At 36.8% G+C, this 16,957-nt stretch overlaps 2 protein-coding genes across 2 annotated transcripts; both read right to left on the bottom strand.

Moving 5' to 3' along the window:
- Positions 1-9,893: 9,893 nt before the first annotated feature.
- Positions 9,894-11,230, bottom strand: LOC126672330 (uncharacterized). The gene is made up of 3 exons (XM_050366276.1): positions 11,048-11,230; positions 10,416-10,821; positions 9,894-10,369 (listed from the first exon to the last, which is right to left on the bottom strand). Exons 1-3 carry the CDS (start codon positions 11,228-11,230, stop codon positions 9,894-9,896), a joined length of 1,065 nt encoding a protein of 354 aa, XP_050222233.1.
- Positions 11,231-14,482: 3,252 nt separating this feature from the next.
- LOC126672329 (uncharacterized) lies at positions 14,483-16,673 on the bottom strand. The gene is made up of 5 exons (XM_050366275.1): positions 16,533-16,673; positions 16,255-16,442; positions 16,076-16,143; positions 15,503-15,898; positions 14,483-14,616 (listed from the first exon to the last, which is right to left on the bottom strand). The coding sequence occupies exons 1-5, from the start codon at positions 16,671-16,673 to the stop codon at positions 14,483-14,485; spliced, it is 927 nt and encodes a 308-aa protein (XP_050222232.1).
- Positions 16,674-16,957: the final 284 nt, after the last annotated feature.

Genomic DNA, 16,957 nt, shown 5'->3' with positions numbered 1-16,957 from the left:
TCAAGTAATTGAAATCATGATTTGGAGAATGTGCCTCCTATATGGCATACGTGGAAAAGGTCAATATACTGATACATTGCAATTGCTAGGACATCTTAAGAATTAAAAGACTCTCAAATATTTATAAAGCGCGAGGAACAAATGATTTGAATTCAAGAAACAGAGAAACATCTTATCTATTAGTACAATAATAAAAAAAAACAATAAAATCTATACACCCATTAAAGAACCGAACATAATAAGATGTAAAATCAATTAAATAATCAAAATCAATTAAAGAAATATGTAAGAACGTCTCAGTTAACGATACTTCAGGTCAACTTTTAATTCTTGAACAATTATTGAATTAGAGAAATTACCAATTGAAATTTGATGATTAAACCAAGAAAATTTATGAATTTTAGTGGAAACTAGCAATAAAAAGAAAAAACATTGTAATTGAGTCTTGAGGAAAATATAATTTGACAATCATGATGATGGTTTCTACTTGAGAGGATGACTTTATTTTTGAATAGATAATGACTTGTACATATCTGATTATTCTATTTCAAAAAAATTCTTTATCTTATATAGAATAGGGGGCCATTATAGAATTTCTCTTATATCTAAGTCATTATAGAATATCTCTTACATCTATTGCATCCCCTATTCGATATAAGTCATTATAGAATTTCTCTTATACTGTTGCATCCCCCTATTCTGAATTTACTTTCCAATAGATTTAAAAGAGACATAGAAACCGTAAGTAGATAATGACTTTATTTTTGACAAAGTAAATTTAACTCTATAAATGATAAAGTATTAATCCCTTTGTGAAAGGAGCACCATATAGGAGGCACGCATGCTCCATATCCATAGATACTATTTTTAAGTTGTACAATCTTGAATCACTATAACTAAATTTTGAGACCTCAAAAAAAGGTTTGCAGCATAGTATCATGCACAATTCAAAAAGTAATAATTACTCAACTAGGGATGCGAACCATACTGATGTCAAGAACAGGGTCACACTTTATGGCTCAACTTTTTCTAAACCAACATAAATGGATAAGGTCAAATCACTCCTAAATTCATTTTTCAGTCCACCACTTATCTTCCAGACTAAAAAAAAATTAATCAAGAAATTGACCTCATGATGTGGAGAATATGCCTCCTATATGGCATACGTGGCGAATAAGGTCAGTATATTAATACATTCCAATTGCTATGACATCTTAAGAATTAAAAAAACCACCAAATATTGAAAAAGCGTGAGGAACAGATGATTTGAATTCAAGAAACAGAGAAACATCTCATTTATTAGTACAATAACAAACATAAACAATAAAATCAATACACCCATTAAAGAAACCAACAGAATAAGACGTAAAATCAATTAAAAAATTAAAATCAATTAAAGAAACATGCAAGAACATCTCAGTTAACGATATATCAGGTCAACTTTGAATTCTTGAACAATTATTGAATTTGAGAAATTGCCAATTGAAATTTGATGATTAAACCAAGAAAATTTATGAATTTTTGTCGAAATTGGCAAATAAAAAAACAAAAGCATTGAGGAAAATAGAATTCGACAATTATAATGATGGTTTCTACTTGAGATGATGACTTTATTTTTGAATAAATAATGAGTTGTACATATCTGATTATTCAATTTCAGAGATTTTTTTTATCTTATATAGAATAGGGGGCCATTACAGAATTTCTCTTATATATAAGTCATTATAGAATATTCTTACGTCTATTGCATCCCCTATTATGTATGTCATTATAGAATTTCTCATATACGGATGCATCCCCTTATTCTAAATTTAGTTTGCAATAGATTTAAAAGAGACATAGAAACCGTAAGCATATAATTATTTTATTTTTGACAAAGTAAATTTAACTCTATGAATTATAAAGTATTAAATCCTTTGGGAAAGGAGCAACATATAGGAGGCACACATGCTCCATATCCTTAGAATACTATTTTTAAGTTGTACAATCATAAATCACTATAACTAAATTTTGAGACCTCAAAAGAAGGTTTGCAGGATAGTATCATGCACAATTCAAAATGTAATAATTACTCAACTAGGGATGCGAACCAAACTGATTTCAAGAACAAGGTCAAACTTTATGTCTCAACGTTTTCTAAAACAACATATATACATAAGGTCAAACCACTCCTAAATCCAATTTTCAGTCCACCACTAATCTTCAACACTAAAAAAATTAATCAAGAAATTGAACTCAAGATGTGAGAGAATGTGCCTCCTATATGGCATACGTAGCGAATAAGGTTAGTATATTGATAAATTCCAATTGCTAGGACATCTTAAGAATTAAAAAAACCCCAAATATTGATAAAATGCGAGGAACAAATGATTTGAATTCAAGAAACAGAGAAACATCTCATTTATTAGTACAATAACAAAAAAAAACAAAAAAGTCAATACACCCATTAAAGAAACCAACATAATAAAATGTAAAATCAATTAAAGAATCAAAATCAATTAAAGAAACATGCAAGAACATCTCAGTTAACGATACATCAGGTCAACTTTGATTTCTTGAACAATTATTTAATTAGAGAAATTACCAATTGAAATTTGATGATTAAACCAAGAGAATTTATGAATTTTTGTGGAAATTGACAAAACAAAAAACAAAAAAATAACATTGGAGTTGAGCCTTGAAGAAAATAGAATTCGAAAATCATGATAATGGTTTCTACTTGAGAGGAGGACTTTATTTTTGAATAAATAATGACTTGTACATATTGATTATTCTATTTCATAGAAATTCTTTATCTTATATAGAATAGGGGGCTATAACAAAATTTCTCTTATATATAAGTCATTATAGAATATCTCTTACACCTTTTGCATCCCCTATTATGTATATATTATTATAGAATTTGTCATATGTTGTTGCATCCCCCTATTCTTAATTTAGTTTGCAATAAATTTAATAGAGACATAAAAACCATAAGCATATAATGACTTTATTTTTTACAAAGTAAATTTAACTCTATGAATGATAAAGTATTAAACCCTTTAAGAAAGGAGCAACATATAGGAGGCATACATGCTCCATATCCTTAGAATACTATTTTTAAGTTGTACAGTCTTAAATCACTATACCTAAATTTTGAGACCTCAAAAGATGGTTTGCAGCATAGTATCATGCACAATTCAAAAAGTAATAATTACTCAACTAGGGATGCAAAACAAACTGATTTCAAGAACATGGTCGAACTTTATGGCTCAACTTTTTCTAAAATAACATATATGCATGAGATCAAACCACTCCTAAATTCAATTTTCAGTCCACCACTAATCTTCCAGACTATAAAGAAATTAATCAAGAAATCGAACTCATGATGTGCAGAATGTGCCTCCTATATGGCATACGTGGCGAATAAGGTCAGTATATTTATGCATTCTAATTGCTATGACATCTTAAGAATTAAAAAAACCCCCCAATACTCATAAAGCGCGAGGAATAAATGATTTGAATTCAAGAAACAGAGAAACATCTCCTTTATTAGTACAGTAACAAAACAAATCAATACTCCCATTAAAAAACCAACATAATAAGATGTAAAATCAATTAATGAATCAAAATCAATTAAAGAAACATGCAAGAACATCTCAGTTAATGATACATCAGGTCAACTTTTAATTCTTGAATATTTATTGAATTAGAGAAATTACCAATTAAAATTTGATGATTAAACCAAGAAAATTTATGAATTTTTGTGAAAGCTGGCAAAAAAAAAGCATTGGAGTTGAGCCTTGAGGAAAATAGAATTCCAAAATCATGATGATGGTTTCTATTGTTAGTAGTATGTGCCCTAGGGCCATTTTGTCTGTATGCTTGTATAAACAAATCCCAATGGCAATGATATATATGTTTTATTTAAACTAAGTGTCTCATCAACTAAGTGTTTATTTATTACGTATTGTCCGTATCACATTGTGATAGAATCCATTCTTAAGGTGTTAAGAATATGAGTGACAAATTCTATTATACAAGTGGTCTAAATAACCGTTCACGATCGATGGGGTCCTACAAATAAGGGCATCGCATTATCTCGGAAAGATCGTCACCTCTGTTTATTCTCCTGATTAGTAAAGAGTTACTAATTATAGAAAGCAGTGAGTCTCATACTACTTGATGGAGATCAGAATAAACATATGGACACTCAAAGGGTTTGAGTGAGTCGAACAAGTGACGCTAGATGACTTATACATGGTATTTCATCAAAGTCAATTTCATGTCATCTATTTGATAATTGTATATATATCCTTTGACTTACGGTGACATTATCTTGTATATAGGTGATTAAAGTTTGATACTCCTTATCCCTAGATCTTTCATGAGCAAGGGTCGCGGGATATGTTGGCTCTATTTAGTTGTATATGGAGATAGGGGTTTAACCAAGAGAGGATTTATCGCTCCGGATGAACGGAGAAAAGATTCTATGCTATCTCAAATTGTTCTCGATGGATGATAAAACCTGTGCAGGTGTATATGACTTACTTAGAAAGTTGTTTCTAGTGGAAGTCATATTTATCAAGAATAAGAAATGAGACGAAGTCATATGATCAAGACAAATAGTGTTTGACTTAACTGTGACACTAGTCGAGATCGGAATCTTAGATGAAGGGAATTTTGAGTGTACGGTAATTATGAACATTGGTTCATAAAGAATGCATCGAAACATTCATATCTATTTGGGGGTCATGATATGTTGCTAGACGTCACTCACGATCTACGAGAATTAATAATTAATGGGATTTAATTATTTAATATAAGAAAGTAGTTTCTTATGACTCTCGTTGCCATATAGATGTGGACCTAGTTAGTCATACACAATAGGGTGTGCAACCGATTGAGTTTACAAGAGATCGATTTCATATAGATACTAGCATATCTCGGAAATTAATCTATGATGAAAAACAAGTATAAATTAGGGACTAATTTGTAAGAGTTATAAATTAGTAGGCACCTAATTGTATTTTATCCAAGTTAATATGATGATGTCATGTGATGATGTCACGATGATGTCATGTGATGATGTCACGATGATGTCATGATGATTCTTTGTGTGACACCTAGCATCCGACGTGTCAGAAGGTGGCAACACCTATGCTTGATGTGTGACACCTAGCATGTGATGTGTTAGATGGTTGCAACACCTATGCTTGGTGTGTGACACCTAGCATGTGAGGTGTTGAATGGTGGCTACACCTTTGCTTGGTGTGTGACACCTAGCATGTGAGGTGTTAGAATTTCCTACAAACTCTTGCCTATAAATAGAGGTTTCCTTTGCTCATTCTAAAGACACCACACTTAAGAGAGCATATTTGAAAGAGTTCAAGTAGTCATCAATCATAGAAAAGCTTGGCGAAAGTTTTTCATTCATTCGAGCAAAGATGTAATCGCTGCGAGAGTTTGAGCTTAGGGTTGCTCAGCAAGAGGAACTCTTGCGGATTACTTCAAGGCGAGGATTCAATCGGACGAATACTCGTGTGGACGAGCTTGAGGTCGCCGTACTATCGGGACTACAAGAATCGTTAGAGAATCGACATAGGTATTTTTCTTACGATTTCTAGATGCGTGCTTTAATTATTAGATGATACGACGATACATTTGTTATTGATATGATCAATTTCTGGATCCGGATTGTTGGCATTCCAATTTTGAATTTAAATATACGATCCGGACCCTCGTGTCGCTCTGCGCTAACATATACTTGAGAGGATGACTTTATTTTTGAATAGATAATGACTTGTACATATCTGATTATTCTATTTCATAGAAATTCTTTATCTTATATAGTATAGGGAGCCATTATAGAATTTCTCTTATATCTAAGTCATTATAGAATATCTCTTACATCTATTGCATCCCGTATTCTATATAGGTCATTATAGAATTTCTCTTATACTGTTGCATCCCCCTATTATGAATTTACTTTGCAATAGATTTAAAAGAGACATAAAAACCATAAGCAGATAATGACTTTATTTTTGACAAAGTAAATTTAACTCTTCGAATGATAAAATACTAAATCCTTTAGGAAAGGAGCAACATATATGAGGCACACATGCTCTATATTCTTAGAATACTATTTTTAAATTGTACAATCTTGAATCACTATAACTAAATTTTGAGACCTCAGAAGAAGGTTTGCAGCATAGTATCATGCTCAATTCAAAAAGTAATAATTACTCAACTAGGGATGCGAACCAAACTGATTTCAAGAACAGGGTCAAACTTTATGGCTCAACTTTTTCTAAACTAACATAAATGCATAAGGTCGAACCACTCCTAAATCCAATTTTCAGACAACCACTAATCTTCCAGACTAAAAAGAAATTAAATAATAAATTGAACTCATGATGTGGAGAATGTGCCTCTATGTGGCATACGTGGCGAATAAGGTCAGTATATTCAAATGTAGGTTACCGGGGTTTAGCTACTAGATTAATTGCACACACTTGTATATTTAACACCCTTTAGATTAATCAACACTTACGACATCGCTTCTGTGAGTCAGTTTTCAACAGTAGAGAGAGAAATAGAGAGCTCTAAGAATTTTCAGTGAGAGAAAATGGAAATCAAAGAAAAATAGTTCATCTTTTTATATTAATTTTAATTTATGTTGTTTAATTTTAATAAAATACACGGGTGGGTTATGAATTTTGATTATTATTTTTGAATCGGCGAAACGTTTCGATTTTCCAGCGAGACATAATGATCCCTTGAGATCAGGAGAATTTGCAGGTTTTTTTGGATAATTTATTGAAAAGATAAAAATGGATTTTCTTGAAAAAGTTATAAAACAGAAGATTATTAAAAGTTTTGATTCTTTTTTATTTTAATTTGATGGTTGTTTTTAGTGATGGAGTGCCTTCTGGTCCGGTGGATTAACCTGCAAAACAGAAAAGAAGCTAACCGGACGGTGGTTATCCGATTAACTCTCCGATGCTAAAGTCAGTATTGAGCTTTGAGCAGCGTTTTGAGTATATGAATGTAATTGTGTGTTTAGGCATACCTCATGCTCCTTTTATAGTAGATGATTCCATACCTAGTAGAGTTGTAATAGGAAAGTGAATCCTACTTTGTAGGGTTTGACCCTAATTAGGAGTAATCTTCCTTATTCAGATATTAGACCTATTTAGGAACGTCTTCCTAAATAGTCTCGTCTTCCTAAGTTAGAGTTTATCTTCCTGAGTTGGAGTTTGTATCCAAATAGGTAAGATACTCGAGAATATTTAGTAGATCTGGTAATTTGTCCGAATCTCAAGGTCGACGCGCTTTGTCCGGGTCCTCGGGAATTTGGCATTTATTACTGTCGGATAGGTCATGGCGGATCCTATGGATTCGGCCACCTGTTTTGTTTTTGGCCTTTCGGGTGGGATTCTCATATCGTCTGAGAATGGATCTCCTGCGACTCGGCTCTATTGTAGTTAAGATAGGATTCGATATCCATCATTAGCCCCCCGCAAGTGAGCTGAAGTCTAGGTAATTACGCCTTAGTAAATTTTAGCTCTTTTGGAGCGGAGTCGTTTTATATTCGAGCGAGTCGATTTACTTCTCCAGCAAGATTTGTATTTCTTCTCTCCTCCACGTGCCGTTTGCTGATTCTTTGTTGTAACTTAATTTTAAGATAAGTGTCTGTACATGTCTTGCTCCTTGTATTTAAACTGTTCATATTTCATCTTCCATTTTTTTTAACATTTTGAAAGCATTCCTCTTTTCCTCTAAAATCCTTCTCGTTTTTTCTGTAATTTCTTTATTTCGATTCTTCATTCTTCAAGTTGAGTTCCCAGGTACTTGTGGTTGAATTAGAGGTTTAAAACAACTCCTTTGCTCTTTCATAATCTGTATGTTTTGGTTTTTTGTTGTTTTTGATATTCTGGGTAAACTTTACTTTAGTGTTCTTGGTGTTCTTGATCATTTCCTCTATTTGATCTTGTTCTTTGTCAATTTTCGTATAGTTCCTGTTCCTGTCTAGAATGTCGACTAGTAGGGCAAAGGCGGCATATGCTTCAATGGCTCTTACAGATTCCTGCCTTAGCGAAGATGAGGTCGGCGACATTTATTATTGATACAATTTTCCTTCTAAATATAGAGTAAAACTTACTGAGTACGGGAAACCTGCTTTCGGGTCTCTCGGTTCGCCTTGTAGGGCCATCATTTTTTAGGAGCTGCTTGTTGCTGGTCTTCGGTTCCCCTTAGATCCCTTCTTGATAGAGTTATGTAGGGACTTAAAGATTTCTGTAGGACAGCTTCATCATGGGACCATTAGGGTCCTCCTTGCCTTTGTCGAAGCATGTAGGCTTCAGGGTCAATCCCATTCCCTTAACGTTTTTTACTATTTCGTAGAGTTAAAGAAGTGCGCTTGTTTTATTTTTGCAGTCAGTCGTAAGGGTCGTTCGTCCATTTATTTGTCCTGTTCGGACAATGGTTGGCGAAAGCGCTTTTTCATAGTTGCCCATAATTTTGCTTTTCTTCATTTTCCTGATGGTTTTTCTATTTAACGTCTTTCGAACTATCCTCCTCCTTTAAGTTTATCTGAATCGATCTTACTTTTGATTTGTCATTTCATAGTATTTTTCAGCGTCCAATTTTAGATGTTTTAGTTAATAGTCACATTCGGTGTCGATGGCTTCCTTTAGAGGATCCTTCGCGTGGCTTGGCGGATCTTCATTTTGCATTTCTTAAAGGTATTTATTTCTAACTTTGTTATTTTTCTTTTCTTTTATAGGATGTCTTCTTCATCTGGTGATCGGCTTTCCAGTTTTAAAGTAGATTTGGACGTTCCAATGGGCGGTCCTGACGTAGATGTTGCTGCTGAGACGATTCCTGAAGATGAAGCTCAAGTCGCCTTGGTTCCTGCTGGGGCAATTTTATTAGCCGGCGATGGAATAATCGCCGTGGCGGAAGGTGATGCGGTTGATGAGCCCGCTAATGATGAGGTTGCCATTCCCATTCCCCCTAGCTTCGGTGATTCTTTCGGAAGAGGTTGAGGTATTAGATCTAGACAAGGCAATTGTCTTAGACTCCGAAGAAGCTTCCCCGTGTCAAGGTCCCATTGATTCGCCATCTTGGAAGAGGCGTTGGGTTGATGAGGAGTCCCCTTCAAGGGAAATCCTTCGCGGTAGTTCGTCATCCGCTCCGAAGTTGGCGGAGTGGGTTGAGGGCCATGACCCGGCCAGTCTCCTGAACCCTCGGGTTCTGGCTGAGTACATCAGGAGTTTGGCAATTCCTGATGACATTACTTGGTTTGCCTCTAAGCCTGGTCAGGAGCTTTCGGACATCGCTTGCTTCCATAGCTTTTCGGTGAGTTGGTTTTTTATTTTCCACCTTTTTATTTTTGTCGATTTCTCTTTGATAACTCATTTATCTTTTTATTTTTCATGTTAGGTCCTTCAAGCCGTGCTGGTTTTAAATGATCGCCGGCAATGTGCCGAGGAGGATGTTGAACGTCTCGTCTCTCTTCTGGCGACGCCCGATTCCGAGAGGACAAAATCGAAGGCTTCGCTGGAAGAGCATGATTCTCTTCTCCTGCAGTTGAAAGCTCAATATGCTATTAATAATCGTTAGGTCACAGTGATCGAGAAAAAAACTGATTATTTGAGTCGGGAGATTGAGGAGCTCATTAGGGTGAATACGTATGTTGGTGAAGAGCGGAATAAGCTGAGGGCTGAAGTGGAGAAGCTTCATATTCGTCTGCTCAACACGGAAGCTTTTTATTCCGCTTTAATTAGCGAGTATCGTATCGCCATTGGGAGGAAGCTCTTGGAGCAGAACCCAAAAATTGATTTATCCGATGTAAATGGGTTGGATCCTCAAGACATAGCTCATGACCTGCTCGAGAAAATGGCGAAGGATCATTCTATATCCACTACGTTGAATAGGGACATGACCTTCTTGTTGATCCCCCTTCTCGGGCCGATTATGACTTCCAAAGTGACAACACCTAGTGTGTTGATTGGGGGACCTCCGAGTCCAGATAGCGGGATAAGTACTCGGCGCAGCCTTGCTGCGGTTCCTCCCAGCATCTTATATGCAGCATTCGTCATTAGATTTACATCGCTTCCTTCATCAATAAGGATCCGCTCCATGTTCCAGTTTTCGATGATGGTTGTTACCACCAAAGCATCATTATGGGGCGCTTTCACATGCTCGTAATCCTCAACGTCAAAGATTGCTGGTGGCATGTGGGTTTCTCTCATCGCTTCTCTTCTTTGTTTTCTTCTGATAGTCGAACTCTTGTGCCATCCTACATTGATCATGTGTATGGTTCCCAGAATTTTGGATGGCCTCTCTTCTTCCTTTTCCTTTCCTTTGTCATCTCTGTCAAGCTCTTCAGATTTAAGTTGTTTTGTGAGCTATGAACTTCCTCAACTCGCCTGCATCTATCATTCTCTTGATTTCCACTTTAAGGTCTCGGCACCCATCTGTCTCGTGCCCATAGTCCTCATGAAACTTGCAGTATTTCCTTGTGTCTTTGATTTCAGCTTTCATCTTAGGCAGCCATACCACGTTCTTGACATTTTCTTTGATCCACATGAGAACATTAGTTCGGCTGGTGTTCAGTGGTGTATAGTTTCGATCATCATCTCGGTGGTCGTATCTCGGTTCGTATCTTTCCTGAGGGGCGAATCGCCTGCTCTCTTCAGGTCTCCCTCGCCTATATTCCGATCTTAATTTCGACTTCTCATTGGATTTTTCTTTTGATTCTTTCCCCTTTGCCTCTTTTCTGCGAATGGCCCTGCAGCCTTCGTCCAGCTCGAAATATTTTTGGGCTATGCCCATCTGGTTTGAGAAAGTGGTGGGTTTGTTAACTAACCATTTATCCATCAATTTGCTGAATCACGTTCCCTATCGTAATGCTTCATTCGCCATGTCGACGTTCAAGTTGTCTATCTTCATAGCATTCTTGTTGAATCGCTCGATGTAGCTTCTTAGTGTTTCTCCTTCCTCATGAATACACGACCTCAGGATGCTGGTGGTCGTTTTTGCTGGTATGTTAATGAGGTACCTGTTTAGAAATTTCGTCGATAGTGAGGCGAAGCTCTTGATCGACCCAGGTTTGAGCTTGTTGTACCATCTCTGGGCGGTTCCTGTGATAGTGGTTGGGAATACTCGACACAGGATCGCGTCCGATACGCTTAACAGTTGGCAAGGTGGGCAATTTCATGTTATATGGGATTGTCTCCTCCATTATCTCGGCTGAAAGGGGGTGAACCCTTCAACCTGAGGTCATCTATGTCAAGCTCTTCAGATTTAGGCTGTTTTAATGCCTTGGCAATCTTTTCTTCCAGGTCCTCCTCAACGACGTATGTAGCTTTACTTTTCTGGGGTGATTCCGAGGATTCGTCCTCCCCTTCCTGGTGTTTTTCTTTGACTGTGCTTTTCCTGCGTCTGTGTCATGTTTTTTGCTCTTAGGTGGCGCATCCTCCTTTTCCTTCTCCCTTCGCTCCTCTCTTTTAGAATTGAGCCCGCTTCGGGCGTCGTCCTGGTTCACGCCGTTTCTGAGCGCTTCTCTCGGGTTTTCTTCTTCAGAATCATCTCTTCTATATTCATGGTTCTCTGGGCTTTCTTCCTCTTCGTTTCTCCCTTCGTTTCTGCCTTCGTTCCTTCCTCTGGTTGGCCCTTGACGGTCTAGCTCTATGTTTTCTGTTCTCCTCCTTCGTCTAGTAGAATTTAGGCTGAAGTTTTCCCTTAGGATCTTTATTGTTTCGTCATGGTTCTCGTTAGTCCTTTTGGCTTCCGTGGACAATCTGTCCAAGTTCGCTTGGACAGATTCTATCACTTTTTTCAGAATCTCGTTGTAGAGGTCTTGTGCTGCCATGCCTGGCGTTTGTTCTTCATTAGTTCCTAAATTGAAGGCAATCGGATTGCTTCCCCTCATCGGGTTTTTCTGGTACTGGGGAGTAGAGAAGGAGGTCCCTACGGCGTTACTCTTCCCAATAGAGCTATGCATCCCGTCTTCAGTAACATTAATGATCTCCGGTGTATTTTTAGGGTCCATTGGTTGTTTGTCTTTCAGGTTCATTTCGTCACAAGTCATCTTCTTCAATAATATTTGTTTTGAGTTCAGAAAAGCTCCTTCGATTTGAAGTTGGTTAAGCTTTTCCCACATACGGCGCCAATTGATGGAGTTTGTCTTCTGATTAGGTGGATTAACCTGCAAAACAAGGTAGAAGCTAATCGGACGGTCGTTCTCCGATTAACTCTCCGATGCTAAAGTCAGTATTGAGCTTTGAGCAACGTTTTGAGTATATGAATGTAATTGTGTTTTTAGACATACCTCATTCTCCTTTTATAGTAGATGATTGCATACCTAGTAGAGTTGTAGTAGGAAAGTGAATCCTACTTTGTAGGGTTTGACCCTGATTAGCAGTAATCTTCCTTATTTAGACATGAATCCTATTTAGCAACGTTTTCATAAATAGTCTAGTCTTCCTAAGTTAGAGTTTATCTTCCTGAGTTGGAGTTTGTATCCAAATAGGTAAGATACTCGAGAATATTCAGTAGATCTAGTAATCTGTCTGAATCCTAGGGTCGACTCGCTTTGTCCGGGTCCTCGGGGATTGGACATTTATTTCTGTCGGATAGGTCGTGGCGGATCCTATGGATTCGGCGACCTGTTTCGAGTTTGGCCCTTCAGGCGGGAGTCCGATATCATCTGAAAATTGATTTCATGCGATTCAACTCTATTGTAGTTAAGATAGGATCCGGTATTCATCATTTAGTATGAATTCTTATTTATGACCCACTAATTTGGTTAGTTTTGATATAAAAAATTGTTGTTTATGTGAAAATTGTGCTTTTAAAAGCTATTTTCTTGAAGGATTTGGGTTAATTTGAGAGATTAATGGGGTTGATTAAACTGTTGTGTTTTCTGTGGAACAATAAAGAAAAAGATCTGATTTCTGATTCGGGTTCAACATTGATTTTGTTGTCACGACCCGATTTCCGCCTAGAAATTCGTGTCGAGACCGGCGCTAGGGAATGAGAATGTTTTTTCCGAAACCCGTAGCAAGCCTAGGAAAAATAGTAAAAACATTTCGCGTTTTGAAAACATAAAAGGTCTCAATCTCTTTTCGCAAGTATTTGAAAACCTTCAGATAAACGTGTAATCAAAACCATGCAATTGCATTTCTGGACTCAGGGTAATACGTGTACACTGCACACACCTTGACACAACCCTGTCCGAAAACAATGCCAGCGGTGCAAACCAGTTATCACATCAAGTAACTGGTTTAAGCATGCCAATTAATTAATCATAAAGCTTTTATCAAAACCAGGTTTCTGATAAATAACTGGCAAAAGCCCTTTTTTGTATCAAAAATGCTTTTTGTCCCAAAATGACACTGACAGTAGTTTTGTATCAGAGTTTAAGCATTTACAATTGAACTACTGTTCGGAGCTAGAACTTTTCCTGCAGCTCTAAAGTGACCTTTATTTAGTTACTACTTCCAGAGAAAGAATTGGAAGTCTTGTCACGTCAAAATATCATTTACCTGTGAAAAGGGAAATCAACGGGGGTCAAATATGAGTGAATTCACATAGTTACTCAAGAATATTAATAAAAGCAGAAATCGCATGTAAACACACTTTGTTCAGCCAAATAACCGATCCAAATGAAACCCTAGGAGAAACCCCATTTGGTTAACTGTGATTAATGTCACAGTTCGTGCTCTCTTGTTTAACACAGGATGAAATGTGAACTCACGTTATCACAATCATCTTATCTCTGTATAAGGTTTGCTGGGCCGTAAATTGAATTACTGGCTCCCCAGGATAACCTGTTAGGTCTAGGCTGCTTTGCAAGCATCTGGCCAAAGAACCCAACTAGTATGCAATGCAATGTTTTATTAATACTGGTGATCACACAATTCTATTGTTGCCCAATAGATAGCACATTCCAGTGGATCTATATATTGGTTTCAAATCGACTCTATGCAATGCAATTTCAAACACATTTTTAGTTATAAATATTTTGGCATCAATATTCAAAAGTAAATATGCGAACTCACAAAACCGTTATCCACAAAACAGTTCTTGGTCACCCTCTACTCTCCTGGTCCGGTAACTTGCTTGCTCGTCGGATCTAGTTAGAAAACAATTATTAAACACAATTGCAATATGAATTCTAACTCTAAAGAATAGACTATACTAACATTACTAGATATATAACATATCTAGTCTATATTCAATCTTAATCTCAACTCATAGTCCTCTAACTATTAATCACTTTGATTAATGGAGAATCTAATTCAAACGTCTCTAAGTTTTAATTAATCGAACTTCCTTAAACGTTCAAGTTCTTTTTAGTCCTTATTGAACGTACCGTTCAAAATTGTTCAAAACTCGTCGGTTCGGAACTCGACGTGCGGAAGCACGTCGGAAACGCGCGCTGGCGCGACACCCTGTGCGCCCGCACAGTGTCCCTGTGCGCCCGCACAGCCTAGCTGTGCGTCCGCACAGTCACTGTGCGACGGACAGTGGCTGTGCCGCACAGCCACGGGAACTCCGTTCCCGGGCCAATTTCTGTCGAGCTATACCCCTTTTTCGATCCAAAACGCATATACAAATACCAATCTATCCATTTTCACTATCGGAACGTAAAATCATTATGTATACGTTCGATTCGATACGGTAACCGTTATATATTCGAATATAATCCATTTTCTATATATCCAAATTCAAAATAACGGTTATAACTTCGATTATTAATGGATTACTGAAGAAATTTGAGTTAGAAACGAGAAATTGGATCGAAACCGTCGAACCTACCGTCGCTCGAAGTCGTCGCCGTTCTCTCTGCACCTAAACCTAAGTTTTAGGTTTTCTGTAGCTAATGAATTCATTTGAATTCATATTGATATATATAGTTTGGCAAAATGTCAAACTAGTCCCTAGGTATTCACGCGTTACTTTAACCCAAATTCTTAAATACTTGTCCATAACTAAAACGAACATCGAATTCCAAATTTTATGAAATTTTAACCACGAATTCCATAATTTGTAATTAGAATAAAAACGTAATTTTTTATTCTCGCGGGACTTATATTTTATCTTTAATAAATCATTAAAGATTTATTAGGGCTAAATTAGACCTACTTAATAAAATTTCTATCTCCAAATTCTATAAAATTTTAGGGGTAACTTTCTAAAAACATTTCGTGAATATTGACTCCAAAAATATTCACACGGGACTTATAAATTATTCTATTTCAATTTATAAGCATTTCTTAATTCTCGTTAGTTAAAATATAAATATTCAAGTTTTATATTTTAACTTCTATAACTATTTTATATTTCCGGAGATACTATAAATTAAATTTATCCTTAAATTTAATTTACGTTCTCCCAGTCCTATAAATTATTCCTTAAGTGGAATAATTTAATCCTTTAATTTTAGGGGGTATTACATTCTCCCCACCTTATTAAAATTCGTCCTCGAATTTTAATAAGAACTACGTACCTTGTAAAAATAGGTAAGGATATCGCTGACGCATATCCGCCTCCGTCTCCCACGTACACTCCTCCACAGAATGATTTCTCGATAGCACTTTAACCATAGGAATCTCCTTAGTACGAAGTTTTCGCAGTTGAGTATCTACTATCTCAACAGGCTGTTCCTCGTAAGAAAGTTCCTCGTTAACCTCCACAGCTTGTGGTTGAATCACATGAGAAGGATCTGCGATATATTTTCGCAGCATCGATATGTGAAACACCGGATGAACTTGTGACATTTCTGGCGGCAGATCTAATTTATATGCTACTGCTCCGATGCGTTCTATAATTTCGTATGGTCCCACATATCTTGGAGATAACTTGCCTCTCTTTCCAAAACGAATAACACCCTTCATTGGTGATACTTTTAGAAAGACATAGTCACCAACATGAAACTCTATCTCTTTTCTCTTTGGATCCGCATAATGTTTCTGGCGACTAAAAGCAGTTCCCAACCGCTGCTTAATTAATGGTACCTTTTCTGAGGTAATTTGGATAATCTCTGCTCCTGTCAATTTTCTTTCTCCTACTTCCTCCCAACAGATAGGAGATCGACACTTACGACCATATAATGCCTCATATGGAGCCATTTCGATACTGGAATGATAGCTGTTGTTGTATGAGAACTTTACTAATGGCAAATACACGTCCCAGCTACCTCCAAAATCCAGTACACACAGTCGAAGCATATCTTCCAAAGTCTGAATAGTCCTTTCAGACTGTCCATCAGTTTGCGGATGAAATGCGGTACTAAAATCTAGCCGCGTTCCCATCGCTTCTTGCAAACTTCCCCAAAATCTAGAGGTAAACACTGAACCTCTATCTGAAACTATTGACACAGGAATTCCATGTAAACTGACTATCTTGTCAATATATACTTGTGCCAATTTTGCCGCAGTATATGATATCTTAATAGGTATAAAGTGGGCCGACTTCGTCAGACGATCCACTATAACCCATATAGAATCAAAACCTTTCTGCGTCTTAGGCAATCCAACCACAAAGTCCATTGTAATCCTCTCCCACTTCCACTCTGGTATGGGTAGGGGTTTTAAAAATCCATATGGCCTTTGGTGTTCAAGCTTAACTTGCTGACACACTGGACATCTTGCTACAAATTCCGTAATATCTCGCTTCATTCCGTTCTACCAGTACATCTCCTTAATATCTCTATACATCTTGGTAGAACCCGGATGAATACTATAAGTTGATCCATGGGTCTCCTCCATGATCTTTTGCCTTAGATTTTCAACATTTGGTACACACAATCTGGTACCATACTTCAGTGTTTCGTTAACAACACTGAAGTCTTGACACTTTCCTTTCTCTACCTCATCCATTACACGCTTTAGTTGAGGATCTTCACCTTGTAGTTCCCTAATCCTGTCGATTAGAGTTGGTCGCACACTTAATTGAGCTATCA

The sequence above is a fragment of the Mercurialis annua genome, linkage group LG3 (genome assembly GCF_937616625.2).
Source record: "Mercurialis annua linkage group LG3, ddMerAnnu1.2, whole genome shotgun sequence".
Taxonomy (NCBI): domain Eukaryota; kingdom Viridiplantae; phylum Streptophyta; class Magnoliopsida; order Malpighiales; family Euphorbiaceae; genus Mercurialis; species Mercurialis annua.
This window is presented reverse-complemented; position numbering and strand designations above follow the sequence as displayed.